The sequence below is a fragment of the Xiphias gladius genome, chromosome 1 (assembly GCF_016859285.1).
Source record: "Xiphias gladius isolate SHS-SW01 ecotype Sanya breed wild chromosome 1, ASM1685928v1, whole genome shotgun sequence".
NCBI classification, from domain to species: Eukaryota; Metazoa; Chordata; class Actinopteri; order Istiophoriformes; family Xiphiidae; genus Xiphias; species Xiphias gladius.
Genome location: NC_053400.1, coordinates 20,807,918 through 20,831,065, shown reverse-complemented (window position 1 = coordinate 20,831,065; position 23,148 = coordinate 20,807,918). Strand labels below are relative to the sequence as shown.

The 23,148-nt window shown below is 39.7% G+C and overlaps 1 protein-coding gene and 1 long non-coding RNA gene across 2 annotated transcripts in view; one reads left to right on the top strand and one right to left on the bottom strand.

Annotated features, from left to right (window-relative positions):
• The window catches only part of sox6 (SRY-box transcription factor 6), a 137,269-nt gene extending 114,535 nt beyond the window's left edge, over positions 1-22,734 (top strand). Inside the window, exons 14-17 of the mRNA XM_040137349.1 lie at positions 7,945-8,050; positions 15,157-15,330; positions 16,164-16,380; positions 17,191-22,734. Of these exons, the coding sequence (XP_039993283.1) occupies positions 7,945-8,050; positions 15,157-15,330; positions 16,164-16,380; positions 17,191-17,497 (804 nt within the window). The 3' untranslated portion in view covers positions 17,498-22,734. The remainder of the gene's footprint in view (positions 1-7,944; positions 8,051-15,156; positions 15,331-16,163; positions 16,381-17,190) is intronic.
• The window catches only part of LOC120795860, a 112,263-nt gene continuing 97,886 nt past the window's right edge, over positions 8,772-23,148 (bottom strand). The window contains exon 5 of the long non-coding RNA XR_005708288.1: positions 8,772-9,072. This is a non-coding gene — a long non-coding RNA (uncharacterized LOC120795860). The remainder of the gene's footprint in view (positions 9,073-23,148) is intronic.

Here is a 23,148-nt window from a genome sequence, read left to right as displayed (position 1 = left end):
GGGGAGAGACTTTTGCTGATACAAGCAAACAGACTAGAAAGGTTTGAATGCCCCTGATAAAAGCTTTCACTTTGGTCAGTTTCAGAATATTAATATTTCAAGAAAGCGCCTCACCTGACATAAATATGGTGTGGTCTTTAATAGCTCCCCTCCCAGTCTCTTGTTTGGAAGTTTATCATAGTGAGAGCTTACATGAAGAAGATTCTGGAAAGGTAACATAAATGGGATTAAGGAGAGGTTAAGATCATCCAATGTGGCTGTTAGAGGGGGATATTAAATATTGATTTATCCCACTGTAATGACTGGGCAGAGGAGTGGGTCTAAGTGCTGCTTACAGATGGATCAATTCATCTTTTCATACAAAGTGTGTCTGAACAGTACAATGCATTCCTCTCTAACCTTTATCACTATGGCTCTAGCTCTCTCTTTCCCTCCCTCCCTGGCCATTGACCTGGGAGAACATGGTGTAGATCAGACTCTCAGTTCTACAGTATACAAGCCTTTAACCTGAGGACATGTAAAATATTCATGCTTTACAGGAGCAGATTTTCTTGCTTGTCTTTTTATTTGTCTGTTTTGTACTATATCCCATCAGTACAATAAAACCTTTTACAACCCTTCTGAAATTTACCTTTTTGAAATATTTATCTAAAGATATTATTGTCTGCAGAGGGCAATTACTTTGTTCCATTATTTACCATCTCCTCCTCAACCAGTGGAAGCTTTTACCTAGAATACACCAGTATGCCTACAGTAAAATACAACTCATCTGAATCCATTTATAACCATTTGAATTGTTTCCCTATGTTATGCACTGTAGCTATACATGGCCATTCTAATTTACAAGGTCAGGGTTAAAGGTAAATTCCAAATAGTAACTTGCCCCATGTGGCCCTCATTGCATTCACACAGTTTATACCGTTTACATAATTGAGCGATACAAATTTGACTTTTAAGGTAACTTGTCACTGGTCGAAAAGCAAACAATAAACGTAAGAGTCTAATTTTATGCAGCATTAAGTCTATTCATCTATTTTGTCCCTAAAAACTAGTCAGGTGTAGCCAAATGGCTGCATTGCCGGCACATATAATAGGTACTAATAGACCTTGCTGCAGACATCAGTAGTGTAACTATCTGTAAACTGTATATTATAAATTGCCTGTTTATGAGTGGCTGAATTCCTCATACTCATACATTGTAGACAAATTAGAGTGCTAATTCAATATTCAGCCTCAGCAACTGTTTTATCTGTCACAAAATAAAGCTAAATCTATTTCAGGTCCCTCACCCAGGTGGTTTCCAATGTGACTGGTTAGAAAAAGCACAGCTGAGATGAGAGTTGGTCACTGGGGCAAATGACAGACCAGTCATGTGGCCCAAATCTGCAGTATATTGGCCCTGGGGCAATGATCAAGCCTTGTTGTTGAAACCTGTATAGTCAGGTATGACTGATTTCTACACTGATATATGCCTTTGCTGACATGTCCCTAACTGGAATCAAAAGGTGAAAGGCCAGTGTATTAACCTATTGAACTGCCCTTTGCTGCCCCACAACACCTCCTCTCCTCGGTATTGATGACTACAATTGTCCATTTCCCATATCCCAAAGCTCAGCCTGTAAATATTCAAATGGAGCTTTACACTAGTGCTCCGCAAAATCCAGACTCCTAACCTATTGGTTATAGTGGTTATACTGTTCCCTTCCTGCATATGTATGTGTGCTATTTTGTGTGTGTGTGCGTGAATTCATTTGCATGCACGTGTGTTTGTGTGTGTATGTGATGCCAGGGCCCTATTCAGGCAAAGCCCTCACAAAGACTTTGAATATAATCTTGTCTGGTCTGCAGCCCTGGAAGCAATTTTCTGCTCCTTTTCGACTGCTGTCTTGGAAATTGCAAACCAAGGCGTTTTGGCTGCAATGTAAATCCTTGGCATACAAGGGTTTGCCCATCCAAATTAGATTATGCTCAGCTCCCAGACACTGGCTGTAGCCAGCAAGTGCTATTGTGAAGATTGCTTACATTAATGCTTTGTCCAATTGTTCACATTTGCCAAAAGAATAAAAATAATGTATGACTCTGTATAATATGTGCCTGTGCAAGTGTGTGTTTCTGCGGGCTCCTGTTCCAGGTCAGGTCTTTTGCTCTGTCTTGCCTCTTCCCCCAGAAAGACATCAAGCCTGCATCTTGGTAGGGTCATTTGGCGGTGGTAGCTCCATTATTTTCTACAGTTGTCATTTTACATGCTGAATTTCTGGCCTGCTGCAGTTGCTCAGAAAAGCTGCTGGCCTCGGTGGCGGAGACCTGTGATGCCACGCTCACCACAAGGCACATACAACAAAAAGCGACAAAAAGAATAGGCCACACAGGACCATTTATAGTCTATGGTATTGTTGCAGTAGAAACATAATGGCTCCAGCGTCCAACAAGTCTTGAGGTTTTGTCCAAATGTGAAAGGGGTTTTGGTAATGCTGCAGTTTGCTGTTTTCTACCTGGAGGGTTTGATAAGGAAGGAGATTTCAGCCTAACTTCACATTCCTTGGAGGACCCAGAGAGCAATTCTGGATCCCTGAGGACGGAAAAAAAGTAGAAAGTACATGATGTCAACACAAAGGATCTCAACAGTGTGGAGAAGTACATAAAAATTCAACACTGGGTCAGAAATGTGTCACAGGGCTGAGATAGTTATATATTACACACTCCTAAAATTATGAAATTTTTTTTCTGAGTCTAAGTGAGGACAACACATTTCTCATTCAATAAAATATGTATATTGCATTCAAAAGTTTCACAGAATGTCCAAAAGTAGACAACCAGACATGCAGAAGAAATCCAATTGTTTTGACTACATGCACATTGGTTTTCCCTTCAACAAAAAATAACTCATCCTGAATAATGATAGCATATCCTTTTAATAAAAACAAACAATAAAGATTAAATTGGCACAAAGCCCAGAGTGGGGTTAGCTCACCATTTTTTTTTTTTTTTTTTAAATAGTTTAAACTCCCTAATTTAATGAAAGGCTTTTCTTCCCTCTGTTTCAAACAAATGAGGTGATGCCCTAGCAATACAAATGGGACTGGAATAGCCGGCCATCTCTGCTCTGTGTGATGTTGAGGACGACTACTATAGAACAGATGCCAGCCTTTTGTGGCTGCTACTGTTGATTCTGCTGCTGCCTGCATTAGCCTTAGCAAAGGGAGAGCTCAGGGTAAAAAGAGAGCAACAGCATGAATGAAAGGAACTGTGGGTTTACCGCATGGCTGGATGTACTTAACATTTAAATGGTTCAAAACTAGCAAAAACTACTGGAAAGCTGCAGACTTATAAATAACATTGCAACCGGTTACAATAAAAATACAAAACAGATGAGGCGCTGAGATGTGAGGAGCTGTAGCCATGTTAAAGTACAGTCTTTGTCTCCATCAGGGCTGGGACAGATTGTTGAGGGGCTTAGTCTGAGACCCTCAGAGAGAAGACTCTGGGGGCTGCAGACCACAATGATGACTGACACTTGATACACAAAGCCTCGTATTGTGGTCAAAGAGCCATTGCCTTCAACTTGCCACATACCAGGTGTGTGATATAACCAAAGCCAGTTCAGCACATTATCAAACATAAGTGCCTGTTTAGGATCCTGCAGCTGTTAAAGGTTCCAATCATGGAAATTTTAAACACATGCAATCATATACTTTCCAATGTGAAAGAAACATGGATGAAATTTTCCCAATAGTTCAGAGATCTCAGAGAGAACAGCAGTTATCGCTGTCAGATTTCACAGAAAGGGCTAAACATGTCATTTACTGTATATACATACATATATGGCCAAAAAGTAACTGGACTATTATGTGACTTTAAGTTGGCAACTGGTAATTTTTGTAGGGACTAAAATGTTTCATGTCTGCCAGCTGCCTGAAAGAAATGAAGCAGTTTTCTCTTTAAATAATCATTCTGTTGTCAAAATGTTTTGGCTAGCAAACATGCCAGCTTAATCTGTGCCTGTATCATCTGGTTTCCATTATTCCTTTTTCAAAATGGAGTCAGATCATTTTGGTCTCAGAATCACACAAACTGGCAAAAAAGTTGGTTAATTACTATCAATGATGATGAGTGAGACAATTATGCATTTAATAATGAATTAAAATGTGACAAAATTAACTAAAGGATGTTTTGGACCTGGCTCAGGGGCTTGTAATGTAACATGCACCAAGGCCCGGTTTGTCTGTTTTCATCAAGGTATCAACAACACTTGGGACTGATTAAAAGTAAAGTGTCCAAACCTCTCTGCCATGAGTACTGCCTGGTACAGTTAATCATCTCTTCACCTTGGCCGAGCTCTTCCACGAGAGCAACAGCAAAGTCGGGTTTTTCTCTACCAAATAATCCATAGACAGGGTGCACCGGTAGTTCACCTAGTTAAGTGCATACTGGGCCCTTTCCTGCACACGTCAATCTCAGGCCATATGGCTTTGCCTATAGCCTGGAGCTATTTACAAAGGAGAGAGTGAAGGGGTGTCAGGATTGGCAGTGTGTTGCCTAAATACAGGGCAGGAGTAGGCACAATACACAGGGCCGTCCGCCACCCGCCTCTGCCCAGAATACACCCTGTGGGCAGAGCAGCAGGCCTTTGGCACATGTTACGTGGCCGGTCAGATTAAAGCTCTCTTAACAACATTGACAGGGGCTCTTTTGGGTTCCCTCACCCAAGAAGTTCCACAGACTCTGCTATCTAACCTCTTTATACTTGTCTCTCTTCCTCTGTGACTCACAACTTCACTGGACCTGCTCATGACTTCACTGGGCAACCATGTGCAGTTGAACAAAATGCATCTGTTACCAAACTTTAAAGACAAAAGACTGCACAGGCAAGGCAGATGAGATTATTGTGGGTGGCAGTTTTCCACTAGAGCTCGGAGTGCACTGCTATAATTTTAGATGTGGGGTGGAGAGCGGCATGCTGAAGTCATTTGAGGGAGGGACCGGTTGCTTGCCAGCAGTTGTGGTCAGAGTGGGAGGGGATTAATGTGTACTGTTACATCTTTTGTTTCCTGTCTCTTTATCTTTACCTCTTCTCATCATCCTTGATTTGTTATTTCATTCCACTTTGTTTATGTAGCCTCTCTTTCAAAGGCCTTTCAGCATTTAGCAAGCATTAATTTTCTGTATTTTTTGTGTTCAAAGTCTTTTATCATTCCTTTGCACTGCACATTGTAAATACCTTTTTATATCAGCCATATACTGATGGGCTCCCTCCCTTTCACTCTTTCCTTCTCTTTTCCTGGGAGGAAGGCCAGATTCCCTAGATACTGCATCTCCTTTGCTTCTTCTCTTTGTCAGAGTGATCAGTAAAAATTTAATGACACTATAAAATAATAAAAGTGCCATTAATTTATCACAGCACTTGATGCGTGGGCAGTAAAGAAGCATTAGTTCACTGAATATTTTCCAGCCTTAAAACAAAACCCTGATGCTGTGCAGATAATTTATGGCCCTAATTTCAACTATAATGTAATTTGCAGATATAAATTACCAAACTTATAACCAATAAGTATATTAAACTCAGTGTATAAAATTTTATGAAAATTTGTGGTACCATATTGCACAGATAGTGTGATATTAATTAGCACAGATAACACAAGGAGGGGAGGAATACTCAGTGTAACTACACCTTCCTATTATAGTATGTAAAATGCTGCCTTGTATAAAGTATATGTACATGTTCTCTATATAACCACTTGAACACCCACGGTACTTTTTATGTCAAATGAAGTGAAGCTACCTCAAAGAATGCTCAAACAAGAGTCTCATTCAGTCTTGTTCCCAGCTGTCTAATGTGCTGCTCTTCACTAATCATATGCATATGCACTGGAGAAAGAAGTTCAACAGTCAGCTAGTTATTAATGAAATTCATTGATTGATGGCCCCTGTTCTGTCTCCTTCTCAGCCCAACATGATGCTTAATGATCATGAGTTTATAAAAGGACTTGATTGATCAGGAGGGGCCAACGAAGCACAGAAGAGCGACGAGATGACTACTTTATTACAGATACACAGTACACATGAACACTGTGTCTTCCTAGTGGACTGTCCAAGTAGCATCTAAAGCAGCACCATTGCCCACCCAGCTAATCGCACATCAGTCACTTTGTCATCAGGCTGCTAGCTTCTTTCATTAAGAGCAATAATGTGGCTGGGTGATGAATATGGCTCTGTGTGCGTGTGCGTGCATGCTATCGTGCATGCGTTGCTTTACACAGAATGTGACACCGAGAAAGGCATACTCTATCTTCTCTTTACAAAGCGTCCTCTTGCCCAGCAGGGACCACCACATATGTCATAATTAGAAAACACTTAAGTAAGCAAAGGGCCGTCAGATAGACAGGCTCTAATCACAGGCCATAAGCAGGTAGTGGTTAATTGTATATCAGAATCACTCAGCTGGCTATAAATAATGACTGCTTCTTCAAGTATGATGGTAAATTGCAGTTCTCTTGCTGTTTCGCTTGCAGTCCTCTCTTTTAAAGAATAGTTCTTGAATAAATAAAAGCATGAGGAAAATCAAAATACTGTGAAAGGCCATAAATTGACTTGAACTATCTCCATCCTTCATCTTGTCATATTTTTATTACCCTCTGGAAAAAAGGTTATAAAAAAGAGAAAACAGACAGTTTTTTTAAATTTTATTTATTTTCTAAAATGTGCTGTAATTACTGATGTCTATTGTTGCCAACATTTATTGGTCAGGGGGAAGACAACAAAGATAAATATTTTCACTCACAATAGTTAGGTCTGCTTAATTTTTTAGTACCTTCTCCTATTAGTGGGGGGAAGAAAACTTCCCTGTGGGGGAAAACTGAAAAAAAAACAAAACAAAATGGTGCAATGCATTACAAAGAAGGGGGCTAAAAGATTAATGTGTGTGTTGGTGTCAGGGTGTGTGGCAGGGGAGCTGTTAGAATTATGTAAAGACTCTACCTGAGTATCTGTTCAGACTGCATGGGATAGGCAGGTTTAGAAAAGAAAGAGGCAGAAGTTAGTGCAGACATTTCATCTTTGGCAGAGACTGTGAATGCCCACCCTTAGAGTAAAACAAATGCTTTTTTTCTGTATGGTGGCAACATGCCTGCTTTTAGTGTCATCCAGGCGAAACCTTGGGGGCGAGAGATTATTTGTATCATGCAGAGTCAAAGTGTCCATCTCCTAGTTGAGTCTTTAGAGAGGAAGACAGCCCTTTGCTAATGCCCTGTGTATTCACTGAGGAAGTAGGTCATTCAACAATGGAGCTAGCAGCAGTCAGCACTCTCCCCTTGCATAATACATTAAGTGTAATGTGCAGCAACTATTCAGAGGCCCCCCGAAAGCTGTTATTTTATTCTGTAAATGCACACGGACATGACATTTAATATTGTCACGGAGCGCTGAATGACAGGGTTTCATTGTGCGTCAAGTACAACATGATGCCAAGTTTAATCTGAGCACAAAGCGACATGACAAACGGGAAAACACGGTGTGTTCTCCAAAGCATGAACTCTGAATAAATGATGGGCGCTGAGCTCTGGGCGCTGGAGACTGGGAGGGAGGATGTAAGGAGAAGATTACAGAGGAAAATCTGAGCACTGCAAAGAGGGCCACGGCCCCATTGTGTGCTTGGGATCACAAAGTATCCTTCTGTAAATCTATTTACAGCACCCCTGGCCCTCACTGTCTCTCTGCCTCCTGTCATCCATTATAGCAGCTGCTGAATAGAGAGATGAGAGAGGAAAAAGCTACATCTAGCTCATGTCAAAAGAGCAGCTCTTCAAAAGAACCTCCATTTATCAGAGACACTTTTTTTCTTTTCAAAACTTCAGATTCCTGATGGGGTTATTTTTACAATTCTATAACTGTAAAAAAATGTATGTATGTGCTTGTTCGTGTACCTGACTGTTTGGTATTTCCCTGTAGGAGAGGACGCATTTTGAGAGCATTGGGCACCACCTTGGCAAGCTGGGTGAGGAAGGAAAGATCGGCCACAGAGTTATTGACCTCACCAGGCCAGAGGATCTAGATGGTAAGGCCATATTTGAGTTTCTCTGTTTTTTTATTGCACATAATTGTAATCGATTGCCTTGACTAACCTTTGAAGACAAAAGGAGTTTTGATGGCTGATAAAGGCTGCTATTCCATGTGACATTGCTACTGTGGTTTGACTGGGTGTGCGCAGAAACATGTTTGTGTGTAACAGAAATGTGGGGGATGGGGTGAATGCTGTTTGAAATGAGCCATGGCTCCACAGTTTTCACAGGTAGGTGAGTGGAGGACAAGGGCGTCTGAGGACAAAGCTGGCTTTTTTCCAAGCTCTGCTCCTGTTGCTGTTGTGCTTGTTTGAGGTCCTGGGCACAGGGGTGTAAATTCGGGTTGCACCAGTGTGACAAAGCGTCATCTCCTTTTGTGACGCTGGCTCCTACACATGAGTAAGGAGTAGCTCAGTGCACCAATATTTGTCCGACATAAATATTTGTGGCAGTTTCCATGGCACTTCAGAGGCAGCGCAAAGAAGAAAATGGTTCTGACTCATCTTTGATGCCTCAAAGAGTCTCAAGGCAGAGGGAAAGATATTTCTCAGGACAATGTAACCTATTAACAACTTTAAATAGCATCTTAGACACATTTCCCATCAGTTTTAGAAAGAAATCCTCCTGCATATTTGGTTCACACAGATTTTTATTAAAAAAAAAAAAAATTACTTCCCATAAAAATGTTTGTTTACCAACTCCAAAGCAAATGTCCTTTTTTACTTGTCTAGTTTCACATCACACCCAATCCTGAAGATGAGAATTAGAGGTGCATTTAGTGGATTCATTGACATGTTTCCCATGTGAGCCACAGCAGCAGATCCCATCCCACCCGTCTGACTCCACGGACAGATGTGCTTCCAGTGCTCATTCTCCCAGTGGGAACCTTCCCTCTGTGGCTGCTGTGTAGTCAGGACCGAAACAGAGTGCACACCAGGGCAGTTGTGTCCTTTTAAGTCCTGTTCGGGGCCAAGGGAAAGGCTCTCGCCAGACGCCTCACATCAGTGTTCCCAGTGGGCTATGGATTAGGAGCAAGCAGAGGTTAGAGGAGAGGAGAGGTCCTCTTCCCAGGGGTAAATGGCTGGAAGCCACAGCAGTACACATAACTCAAAACACACAGTTACACACAGTTACCATCTCTTCCCTTACGCCACAAATAAATCTGTCCGTCTCTTTCAGCTTTACCAACAGGAAAACAAATACGGTTGAATGATGTGAACCACAAAGTGTTTACTCTTTTGAGAATGTTTACTTTGAAATCCTTATTGTGAGGATTTTTTTCTCCTTAAACCAATGTGATACCTTGATATATAGAAAGATACAGTAACTATCTAGTTGCTGCTTATTTGTGTTTTCTTTAATAACCTAGAAAGCAGTGATTTGCTGATTCACAGGTCAAAGGTTATGCAGATGTCAGGATTAAAAAACATTTGGTTGATATTTTCAAGTTTCTTTTTTTTATATCAGCCATACATATTAGTTGTTTAAATGGCATTTAAAAGACTGTATTTCTACATGTAGTTAGTATCTGCTTCACAATAAAATAAAGTCAGTTTTTATTCTAGTGAAACAGTGACTATATATATGACCCATACGGTCATATATTACCAGATATGACATAATTTCGGTTGAAAAGTATTTACTTTTCAACTGAATTTAGCCAAGATTTAACCCAGGCATCTGCATGTCTTTTGACCTGCAAATTGCCAAGTCAGTCTTTACTGAAAACTTTTGGAATTTATAACTTAAGTCATAAATGTAATTATCTTTTGGAGCATTTTGGTTCAGAGGGAGGGAAATTAATTTAGAATCTCCTCTGTATTTCAACACACTTTTCCTTAGTAATTCACAACACACTGCATACACTTTGTTTTTTTCCTGAAAAGGAAAATTATTGGGTGTCCCTCCCAACCCTTATATAGGGTGTGAAAGCCCCTTGGTGTGTAGCAGCTTTCCCCTCCAGAACAGAGCAGCCACACTGAGCAGGCCCACTGTACAGCGGACCTCTGTCATCGCAGCAGTTCGCAGAAAGCTTTAGGTTGCTTAAGCTAATATTTGCAAAGCATGCAGCAACCAAAGTCCTAACAAATATGACTGGAAAAAAAGTGGTGATTGAATGAAAATAGATAGGTTTTTCTTCATTTTACAAAGCCATGAGCTACACTCACGATCCCACTGCAAATTAATTGGGTCCTTTTAAGTTCTGATGAAAATATTACCAAATACCACAAAGGCCTCAGCCCGGCCAGGCCCTTTGTTCATTCACATATGGCAGTATGGAGTTGCTGTGTAGCTGAGGTTTTGTGTTTGTCTAAACCGCCCCCAGCACTGAGGGTCCGCAGAGAACAAAGAGGTTGTTGACAGATATTTGGAGAAAGGAAACAGAATTAATCTAAACGCCCAGTGTGATAATATCAACCAGAGTGTGAGAAAAGAAGAGGCTTCAGCCAAACAGTGTCTCTAACAAAGTCCTCATGGAATAGGATGAGAAGAACAGTCGTGTTGCATTGTTGTTACAGATTATTGATGATGAGTCTCTTTACTTCGGTAGCTCGGAGCCGTTCTGAAGTTTTATATGAGTTGACTGTTTGAAAAGGTTTTTGTTGCTGTTTTTCTTGCACTGTGAGGCTGTGGGAATCAAGCTCTGGCTTTTATTGCAGAGGACTCTTCCTTGAAAAAAGCTTGAAGGAGGAGGCACAGACATAATGATTTATCAAGTCACAGCAACAATAGTTGAATAGGTCAACACAATCAATAAGAAAGTTCTGTTTTGAAGTTGGCAAATTTAACTTTACCCCCAATAGAACAAATTTCTGTGTTTCTGTGTCTCTGCTTTATAGGTGCATGCATCTGCTTTTGTGAGTGCAAAGCTGCGATGTTGTGAAAGATCAGACTCCAATTTTAGGCTAAATGCACAAGAAAGTGGAAAGAGCAGGCAAAAGTGAAAGCCATAGCCTGCATGTTGAAACAGGTCGGCTGTTTGTTCCCAAGTTAACATGTGCGTGCACTCACACACTAACACGCACACACACACACAGGCTCCAGAAAACTCAAATCATCCAAACTGGAAAAGAAAAAAAAGGGACTGGCATGTTATAATAGGGCTTATATCACTTGTAATTTGTAATGGTTTAATTAGCATGCTATGGGCTCAGGCTACAGCAGCGGCACAGAGGGCTGCGTCCTGTCTTTCCATGCACATTAATCTAGCCTGATCCTGCTCTGAGGGAGAGGCTCTATTGTCAGCAGTAAATGCCTTCAGTCAGAGGTGTTAGATTTGATCCCAACAGGGAGGGCTTGGCAGGTTTGTGTGATTGTTGCCTGCTCACTGAGGCTCATCCTCTTGAGCGGATTCCTGGGTGACATTATGTGTCTGCCTGCAGAACAAAGATGTGTAAGGAGGAGAAAAGGGGGAGGAGAGGGGACGGCTGGGGCAGTGCTACCCTCTGGCTTGGTACATGGTCGAGTCTGAGCCTGCAGCTCACAGGTGTGATAGGCTCTTGGGCCTCACTACATACTCTCTCTGTTTCTCTCTTTTTTTTCTGCTTCCTTGTTATCCGCTCTCCTTTCTCAATTTTTTTAACCCCCCCCAACACACACACACACACACACACACACACACACACACACACACACACACACACACACACACACACACACAATCATTCTTTCTCACTGTAATTCATGCTGCTCATCTGCAGTGTTTCCAGGAGAGACAAATTAAAAGGGGATTCTCATATCGCTCTGTCACACTTGAGCTGAAGGCCTCATGAATCACAATAAATTCTATTAAGCAGTATTCCCTCTATTTCGCCCCCTCCCAGGCTACCACCCAGGGGGCCTGCCCCTGTCACTGCTAAACATCTGTGTTTATTTACACAATCACATACCTAACTAACTGATTCTTAAATGTCCTGCCCCGCCTGGAAAAAAATAGTTAATGCTCATTTGCTAAATGTGAGAGCAGTGCCCTAACTTTCAAAGAAAAGACAGAAACAATGTTGCAGCAAAATGCATGTTGCAGTTTTTTAGGGATTTTCTAAGCCTGGCTGCTAATGCACAGGATGCCTCTGATTAAGTCATATATATTACAGGCACTGGATGGGGGGCAAAAAATTATCCACCCATGAAGTCTTGCATGCGCTTATGAAATGCTTGTACTGTAATCTTTAAGATTACAGTGAAGACTCTGATATTGTTTCAGGTCAAAGGTCAAACTCTGTGTTAGGCTGTTGGTTTCCCAGGGGCAGTGGTAGGTCTGAGTCAGCTTGAAACCTTCATTACTTTGTTCCATAAACATCCAGGACCAAAGCACCTGCCTCAGTAGGGATGAAAATAAATGACGCAACACCGCTGTTGTGCACTTCAGTATCTTTCTGTAGCATCAAGCGGAGAAGACATACATTTATCTGTGTACCTCATCTGGCGTCTTTCCAATGAACCAAGTCACGTGGCTGGTTTCCCGGCTAACTATGGATGTGGCACTAGCTGATGGCAGGCAGTTGTTTTGTCCCTCTCCCTGTAAGAAGCTCACCCCTGGCCGTATGCATGCACACCAGTATATAAATTGCTGAATCAGTGTCAGTGATAGAGTAATGGCACGGGAGGCATCGTAAATTACAGGAAGCGATCCTGTGGTACAGACACTGGCTGTCGTGTCTGAGTGAGCGCTGCGCTCCTGAGCTAATGAATACCTTCATCTGGCCCCGACAGTCAGCAGATTGCCCCGTGTTGATGGATACTGTCAGCCCTCTGCCACACCACATTTCATTGCACAATAAACATGGTTGTCAAAACCAAACAAAGTGAAATCAATTCATCCTGTACAGTGAGTGCATGCTAAATGAAATTAACGTACTGTGGGGTTCGGCGGCAGCAAAGGTAGTGTATTATTTCTGAATTCATGATGGCTTCATGCCCTCTAGCATTCTAGGAGGCAAAAGCAAACAGACAGAATATGACATGGCACTCACAGAGTTTGAGAAAGTGGTTACAAAAGTGACACAAAATACCTTTCAAATGTTCTGATTTAGTATTTTTGTACTTGGTGTATGTGTGTAAGTACATGTCTCTTTGTGTATGTATTAGTTTGGGAGCAGGCCTTTCCATGTATAATTAAAATGAGAGACTGGGAAAAGACAGAGGTTTAGAAGATTAGGATTTCTTTATGGGCATCTCGATGAAGACGATCATGTGAAATTTGAAAAAAAATTTGAAAAAAATTCTCAAGTCAAGATTTGTTATTCACTATTTGGTGAACAAAGTTATACTTAATATTTGAAAATGAATGACAATTATGAAAATCTAAGGCTTTTTAAAATAATAGTTACATATAGTGGTTATATATTGATTTTAACCTATATTTTACAGATATTAACAAAGAGAATGTTTTGTTTTTGCCCCCAAAATTTAAAAATATCCATATATTTATTTTATATATACTTTTTTTCTCTTTTTTCTTGCTTTACATTTCCTGAAGACAGAAACATGATTTTGAGATGAGACCAGCAAAAGCTGTTAATTATTTGATTGTGACTTGACTTGATTGTGATTGTTACTTCCATTGGCCAAAACTACATGAGAATAATATAATATCTGAATTATCTGGGCAGCAGCTAGTGCAGTGTCATAATGAGAAAATACATTTTTCACTAGCCTCCCAGATGAGGGCAAGAATCTGTGTATCAAAAATGTGGCTATTTGACTGTGAAACACGAGCTGGTGAAAATCGGTTTGGGGTGCCTTTTTACTGGGAGAGACAGGTTTCCTAGTGGGCAGCTAGACCTCAAACACACTCTGTGCGCATAATCCAACTTCCACCACACCTCCATCTCGATTATAGGTGGTGGTTGTGTGATTACATATAGTCTTTTCAGCATTTGCCTCCTGTAATAGTTTTCGAAAAGAAGACATGCTTTTCCAAAATGAAGACACGCAAACTCTTCAGCGTCTTCAGTGATTAGAGCAGAGCAAGGTTTCTGCGGATGTGGAATTAATGCCTCTGCAAAGCCCTCCATTACTCATTAAGGGTTTGATTTTGTTTATCAACTGAAATAATAATAGAAATCAAACCCCAGGTAACATGTGCCAAGGCTGCTAGTGGAATGGTCTAATGAGAAGGCTTCACATGTGGATGATGAAATATGCATGAGTCATCCCAAGCTTTCTTTTCCAGATTTGAGATCATTAAAGATGTATCGTAGCATATGGGAGGCTTTTTTTGTCTTATTTTTCGAGCCTTGTTTATCAACATGTTTTTGTTTGTTTAAATATTCATACTGCTTTTATTTAATTCTTTCACATCTTACATATAAAAGGAAGCAAATGCGCATGCAAACAGAAATCATTATCAGTCTGATGTACAGTTTAATACTGAGAGAAACTCTCTTATGCTGATTGTGAATGCCCTGATTGAGAAACAGCACTTTGCAGAAACGGCACACTCTCTCATCGCAAATGTTTGCCTGGTTTTGTTTGTTTGTGTGTATGTATAAGGAGAGAAGGAGAGGGGGAGAGAGAGAGAGAGAGAAAGAAAAAGAGTACAGCAGAGGAAGGCCTCTGCCTGTTCAAAAATGTACTTTGGAAGAATGATTTATTAAGATTTGCCAGAGTTCCAGCTTCTATCTGTGGCTTTTTTAAAGACTGCTTCAAGTCCCATACTTCACCCTTGTACTATGCACAATATGAATGTCAAGTTGAAATATATGTAGCAGGAAAAAAAACGTGTGAACACTTGTATATAGAACCTTTAACTGCCACTGAGGTCCAAGGTCTTTCTCTTTTGATTTTGGATAGACCCTCTTAAACTGACATTGTATTCACTTTTATTGCACATAAAATATAAGCCTGTCAAGTCAGGTTTTCCACTCAATAGAAAGTCTACCCCCTCTAGGAGAGTCTGCACCCCTGCACTCATCTGAAACAATGTTCATGATGATGATAGCAGCGATAACAGTAAATGAAGGAGAGTTTGAAGATGGCTCGTCATTTAATCAATGTCTTGCCTTGCTCTCTCTTCTTGTTCCTGCTTTGGCTATTCAAGGGTCCAAAGAAGTCAATGGCTCTGCAGATAAACCCCAACCCTATTATTGTTGGCCAACAGGAGGCGCTGGATCTACTGAGGCACGAGTCTTCAGGGAATCTCGAGGAAGGAACAGCAACGAACCCCACATTAAAAGGCCGATGAACGCATTCATGGTGTGGGCAAAGGATGAGCGGCGCAAGATCCTCCAGGCCTTCCCCGACATGCACAACTCCAACATAAGCAAGATTTTGGGTAAGGCCTTCTAAATATAGAAGTAAATATTTACAGGTTGATAAAAGTGATAAATATGCAAATATTTACAACGTCTTTCATGATACACTGTAGAGGTTGAGAACTACTTTTCTATGTGGAACAGTTCTGTAAGACAGCAGATATTTTTTGAGATTTCTGAAATCAGTCTGTATTTTTGTAATACCCTACAGACTTACCAAGCATTTTCAGTTTTGTACATTTAGATATGGGTATATTGCGCACCAATAAGTAAAGTTGATCCGGCAAACCAGCTAGTATCTAAATGAGGGAAGGTGTGTTATCTAGTAGGCCACAGTGCATCAGTTCACCTCAGCATACAGATGGATTTACAGCCCATCGCCAACATAAGTGTTTGTCATGAAAAATGACAGAGGCTAAATGGGTCTTGTCCCCTCAGCATTGGAGTCCATACATCAGAGCTGTTAAAAGTGCTGTCATCCAGTACTTGGTAGGACACTTGACAGAGCTATAGTATTTACTACACTAGCTTGTTGTTTCCTACCATTTGACATCAAAGCATGTCTCTCGTCTCAGATAATGTGCATAGGCAGGGCTATCAAGACGTTGGCGTGGAACGGACAATACATCTTGGCACATCTTTACACTACAACACTTCTGCCCTTATTGAAGTCAATTCATTTTTAAATTAAGCTTTGACCCAAAACAGAACAACATGGCTGGAGTGTGAATTTTAAAACATTATTGGTTCTTTTGACAGAACTGGAATGAGCCTATATTGTAATATATTAATAAAATTGATTTTTTTCTGCTTGTGTTCAAATACTGAAATCTGAATCTACTATGTTGTGTAGGTTCTCGGTGGAAGGCCATGTCTAACCAGGACAAGCAGCCATACTATGAGGAGCAGGCCCGTCTGAGTAAGCTCCACCTAGAGAAGTACCCAAACTACAAGTACAAGCCGCGGCCTAAGAGGACCTGCATTATTGACGGTAAAAAACTCCGCATTGGAGAGTACAAGCAGATGATGCGCTCACGGCGACAAGAGATGAGACAGTTCTTCACTGTGGGGTAGGCACTCAGTCTTAAATCCCACCATCTAACCACCTTAACACACATAAAAATGTTAAAACATACGCACTGGACTGTAGCTTTTTGCCTCCCTAGAGCCAGGTCCATTTCCAACAGCAAGTATGGAGTTAACCTCTGGTGTATTGGTTTTAAGACAAAGACCTGACATGCCCATTAAAACTGAGTGTTTTTCAATAGCTGTGAATTTATAATTTTAGACAATAGCAGTCTGCAAATGGAGCATGAAGTGCAGACATTATTATAGGATATAAGCTATAAGTACAGACTTACAGAAGCCTGGAGGGCAGCAGTCTAAGCTTAACACTTTAATTTACTGTGTGTGTTTAGCTAGAGAACCCTTCTCCAGGTGTTCCCTTGTCAGTCATAAGCTTCAGTGGCTGGAGTATCAATCATCCAGCGCAACTGCAGACAACAGCAGCACTAACCATGTATTGGTTTTATGTCACCAATAAACTGGGTAGTGTTTCTGAACAGCTCAAAACGGGAGCTGTCAGGAGAACCTCTCTTTTCCCAAATTATTTTTACAGAGCTGCTGGCTTCTAGCAGTCTGCTGTGGGATACCCCTAATCCAACCATCTCAGTTTAAGTGCTGCAACCAAAAAAAAGAAAAAGAAAAAACAAACCTTATAGTTTTTTACCCTACTACCCTAGGCAGCACTCTCTCCTTTCAGCAACACTTTTGGCATTCTTTCCATCTGTTCTTTTATTTTTTTGAAGGGTTTGTTTGTATAAAACGTAAGTCATGAATATATGATTAATCTTAATTTTATCTCTTTCTCCTACATCCAGACAGCCACCGCAGATTCCCATCACTACCAGTGCCAGTATGGTCTACCCTGGGGCCATCACCATGGCGACCACCACACCCTCACCTCAGATGACGTCAGAGTGCTCGAGTGCGTCAGCGAGTCCTGAGCCATCCATTCCTGTTATTCAGAGCACCTACAACATGAAGCTAGAGCCCAATACCATGGCAAACAACAGTGAGCCGGTCAATGGCGAGGATGAGATGGACATGTATGAGGATTTTGAGGATGAGCCCAAATCAGACTATAGCAGTGAAAATGACACACAAGAGCCAGTCAGCGCCAACTGAGACCTCTTTAATTGAAGAGGCCAATGCAGACACAGCAATCATACAGGAGGACACCCAGAGGGCTGGTCTGATCTGAGGGAGGGAAAGAGCAAAAGAAAACAAAAACTACACCACAAAGGTTTAAAAATGTTTTAAAAAAATAACAACGATGTATAATTTAAGAGCCAGCATGCAGATGTGGCTTCATCAGAATCAAAAGCTATTTGGTCTTAAGTGTTTCTTCAAGTGTGTGAAGCAGTTTGGTTGTGGTAATTTAGATTTTTTTTTATCTCATTGTTTTGTTTTGTTTTCCATTGAGATCATGGACATTTACACAATTAGGTTACTGCCTAGAACAAAAGACAGAACTTGAAATTTAACATTTGACATATATATCAAATATCAATATTTGATATAAGATTTGAATACTTACATTAATTTAACTTGTTTTCCTCTTCAATTAGATGACTTTGATATATTACATAATTGTTCAAGATGGGAATGATATACTCACTCAGGTATAGTGTGCCAGCCAACAGCTTGTGAATGTTTTAAATCAAGAGTAAAATATTACCAGTACAAAATATCTCCAAATTCATATGGGGTGATTTCAACTTATTACAGAGGGAAATTACACATTATTATTATTATTATTATTATTATTAAATATTATGTTTTTGTTGTGGTTGTTATTACACAAAATTTAGTGCAGAAGTGCCAAACATTTCAAGTTGTTTCTAAAATCTGTAAAGTTTTTTGAGAGAGGCTTTGTGAGTCTTAGACAATCTCTTGATCTCTTAATGCAGCTTCATTATCCAGTCTTTCTTTAATTTACCCTAACAGAATAAACAAATGTAACTCAGGAACTTGGAGGCAGCAGGATCTGCAGGAGGTTACAGTATGTGACATCTTTGCTTGGTAGCTTGTGATGCTAGCTGTTCTCCAGGGAGCCCAATGCAGTGATCATCAATTAAACCGGCCAGCTCTTTCAATTGCTCATCCCAGTCCACACAGAGCACTGTGGCATCCTTCACTCATTTCCAGCTCTGCAACCCAGTCTGACTCACCAAGTTCTTAATCAGAGTGATTGTAATCAGGCCAGAATGCTAAAGGGCCAAAGGCCTCCAATCTGTGGGATTGGAACAGCAGTGAAAGGCAGCTTTGGGGGCATTACAATCTCAAATTGATGTTGTACAATGTGTAGCTACAGTATGTTCTGTTAAACGCTTTAGCCCCATTTGGACGGCAAGTTTAAAGTCTTAGGTCTTAGAACTTTTTTTTTTTCCAATCTTAATTCTGTTTAGACATTGTAAATCTTAAAATGACACTAAGAAGTCTTAAAGCAGAGCATAGTCATCGGGTTGATGCAATGAGTTGATTACTGAAGCAGTCTTAAAAGAAGTGACAGTTTTTGAGGATATTCCCAAAAACAGACAGCAAAGGCTAAAATTATATGTTTCTTTAATTACCTAGTCATATACATATGATGACACAGATTCTTGCATGAGTGCACTTACATAAATTCTCTTCTGTCACCTTTGAGCCTTATTTTGTTATTTCCAGTAATCTTATCAGCTTTTGGAATGCACTTATCTCTTTCATTTAAAGAAGACAACATGCAATGACTCAGAAACAACAAAGACAAAGTCTCTATCCTAATTTCAGCTAAAACGCTGACAAGCGGTGACCTTCTGGAGACTGCAGCTAGATAAAGTTCCTCTAGCGGTCAAGGCCTTGATGTTGGGACTCAGATCCTCTTTACAGGGCAGAAGGTCTAAGTGGCTCCCCTCCCTGCCATGCCCTGCTCTGACCCCTGCCTGTGGCAACCTCAGCACCCAGGGGGCGCCATCTGGCACAGAGAAGGAGAAAACACCAGGGAGGGATGGGAAACAATAAAAATGGGGTGTGTGTCAGTCATTGTGCTTTCCATCAAAGTGCTGGAAGTAAGGCCTCAACAGGGCTCCCACCCTGGCCCAATCACCAGGCACTGGTGAGCAGATGGAACAAGTACATCAAGCTGTGGGGGATTATTAAAATGACTGACGACTGGGTATCATCTGAAATACAGCATTATTAATGCATGAGTCCAGCTATTCCCCTCCGTTGCCCTTGAACCTGTCCATTTCAGAAATAGAGAAGAGATTTTTGAAGGATCTGAATGGCTGGTCACTGTATTCAACTGGTCAAGATCCCCACTTGCTGGTCACTGCATTTTTCTCCTAGCACTAATTGGTACAGATGGCTCTTTATATCTCTTTAGCACTGTTATCTTCTGTCCTCTTATTGTCAATACCCATTCAGTGTTGGCTTGCATTGTTTCTACTTTTTGGAAGCATTTATATTAAGTCTTGTAGGTTTTTTTTAACCATCTCATTAATAATTCCTTTTTTTTTTTCCACCACATCTTTTCTACATTGTTCTCATTTTGAGGTACAAAATATTTTAAGGATGCTCTCCTACAAACAAACCCAAGTGGATTTCCCTCCAAGTCAACCTGTTTGGTATTTTTAAGCTGTTTGCTCCTGTTTGCTGGTGGTTAGATTGATTTGTATGTGACTGTAAATATTTTCATGACCACGCCACATTGCTTTAGTTGGCTGGTAGTTAAAAAGGACTCTTCACGGAACTGAAACTTGACTATGGTTATATAGCAAAAAAAGACCAAAAAAAAGAAAAAAAGAAAGAAAAAATGACAACAAGAACTCACGAGGAGACGATGTTTCATAAGTGTTACAAGCACTGGATATAAATTGTATTTTTATCAATTCTGATTAATGTGAAGCTGTTTGAGGAAAAACACCATGAATGAACAAAAATTCCCCAGTTGGACTCAAGTGGGTTTGCTCTCACAGTTGCCAGATTTGAGTCATTTTTTTTGTCTACTTATTTTGTTTATTTATGCAAAGACACATATGATGAATGAACACTTTCTTTAAGCTTCAGGGCTGCCTAGGAGAGACACTCAGCACAAGAAAGTGAGCAGAAAATTCAACAGCAGGCTTGGTTAGCCGTGAAACACCAGACTTCAGCCTTCAGTGCATTGTATATTGTATTTGAAACTGTAGAGTATCAACATATTGTATTTATTATTAGCCACTGCTGGCTCTAAAATTGTCAGTAAAACAACAACATGGACAATCATAGAAAAAGAAAAAAAAAACATGTTTGATGAATTGGAGCTAAAATGGTTTTCAGTGAATTCACCATCTCATTTAGATTTTATTGTAAATATAACATAGGAAATATATTTTTGTTCATTAGTGAAGTATAAGTTATGTATTTGGCTGTTCTATTTTATTTTCTTTTTATGTTTTATTTTTGTACATGATTTCATGTTTTTAAAACCTGACAAGTCACTGTACCTCATGTAGATGCTGAATTTTTCTGCTAATTGGAAGAGAGCAGTTTTGATAATCTTCCCTGGACTATTCAAAGAACCAATCGAGATAAAAAGCTATACTCATTAGACTTGTTAACATAGGAGTCATTTCAAGTAAGGTACTCATTTAAACAACAAGCACTTGATGTAAAAGAATTATTCAATCTTTTTTTCCCAATCATGATGCAATCTAAATGGTATGCTGTACATCCTCACTTGTGTTTTGTGTTAATTACAGCACTCATATTATGTGGCAAATTTCTTATGAGGAGCTGATATCATCCTAAAAAATCTGCATGCACGTGGCTTGCATTTACATTATAATAAACAAAGGTGTTCTATTTATGAATGACTGTATCAAACACAAGTGATGTTTTCAGATTTTTTTTTTTTTGAAAGGTGGGAGCGTGCAAATATTTATTTGTTTTAATGTGGCAAAACACACCAACATAGTGCCGTCTTTTTTAGTTAATTCTCTCCTTGCCATCTTTTTGTATGTTGCTGATTTTTAACGAACGTGTTCATAACTATCCAGCCATCCGCAAATGTAGCCCTCACAATTGTTTTCTCTTAATCCACTTGTTATACATGCAAATGGTTTGAATGAACAACTGAAGACAAAAGCTTGTATGCTGTTTCAACATTACTTACTGTAATTAGATTTTTTTCTGTCTGAACTTTGTGATGTATTTGGTGGGAATGTTCTCTGTGTTAATTTAATCAGCACAATTCACTGACATGCTGGACTGACATGCTAGCTGCTGTTCAGAAGTGTAAAATTTGTTGTTCAGGGCAACATTTATAGTTGTCTTTGGTACTTTGCTTTTTAGAGTTGTCTCTCAAGCAACACTGTGTGTGGCTCTTCTATCACTGGAGCCATTGTTTTGAAATTGCTGGCAGCCTGATACAATTTTCTGCGTAGAAACCTTTTTTTTTTTTTTGTTTGTTTGTTTTTTTTTGTTTGTTTTTCCTGGCAGGTACCTAGGCCCATGGCAAGTATTGTTTGGGTGTTATTAGAGAAAATGAAATACATAGTGTCTGTTGCTGCTTTAAAAAAAAGTTTATGTCTGAATATGTAAATAGTTTATCATAATATCTTGTACAGTCCAATGTAAAGTTTTTAATTCAACTTAAAAAAAAATGTTGCCATCACATTTGTGTTCACATTCTTCTTTATACAGTACAAAAGATCAATTATTTGCTAGGGGTATTATTGCTAAAACGAAAAGAAAAAAAAATGATAATGTTACTAAATTTTTTTATGTTTGTTTTGTTTTGCTTGGCTTGAAAGTGTACACCAGCAAGTCTTTGGTTTCCATGTGCAGTATTGACGTGAGGTAAACTTAAGGTGAATAATTTTACAGTGGTGTGTGTGGAGAACAATCTCCTCAGCTTTGGTAGTATTAATACACTATATCAAGTAAAAACAAACCAATGAGTGACACATTTGGGGGCATCTAGGCACCACAGAAATGTGGATACTGTATATGATTAAATTATCCCCACAGTATCAATTCAGGCATAACATAATTTAAACACCATTTTCTGTATGTCTCGGTCCATTGTAACAATGCAAAAGTGGGCTGATTTACTGCCTGTTTAAACTCATTTACCTCAAGAATTTCCTCCTTTTCTGTAAAAGAGACAGAAATTGTGTTACAGAAAGCTTCTCACATCACTCCATCTTTTGTACTGCTGTTGACACTTACAAATTAAAGAGACGTTTTGTTTTAAGATTTGAGTAATTATTTTTATTGCGGAGGCATTCATCATATCACTTCTACCTGTTTAGGTGTTTGCATGCAGTGTAGGAAAACTGAGGGGTTGGAAAAGTATAAATCAAATTATACTGACTTATTTTAGTCTATTTTGAGATGTTTACCCATCACATGCATCGTAATGCACAATGAAGACAAAGTGTTAAAGTCCTAAAACTCTCATGAGAATATTTTAAAGCCTGTTATACTTTCCGTCTCTCGAAGCTTTCTCCTAAAGACAAAATGACTCTCACTGTTTAAACCAAACTCATTTTACCACTTGATAATTTATTTTTGTTGATGCTCATTATTCCTAAATATTGCCGCTGACTTCACATCAAGTTCATAGAAAATAAAGCTCAGAAAACATGTAATGAACATAAGATATGAAGCGCTTCATTGTGTTCATACTTACTACTAATTCATTTACTTGTAAAGAAACTTCAAGAAGGCAAAAATAATTAAGAGACTTTGCTCACAAAGGCACCTAAAAGCTTATTGCCTAATATTTTACATCTTTACTGTCTCCTTTATTT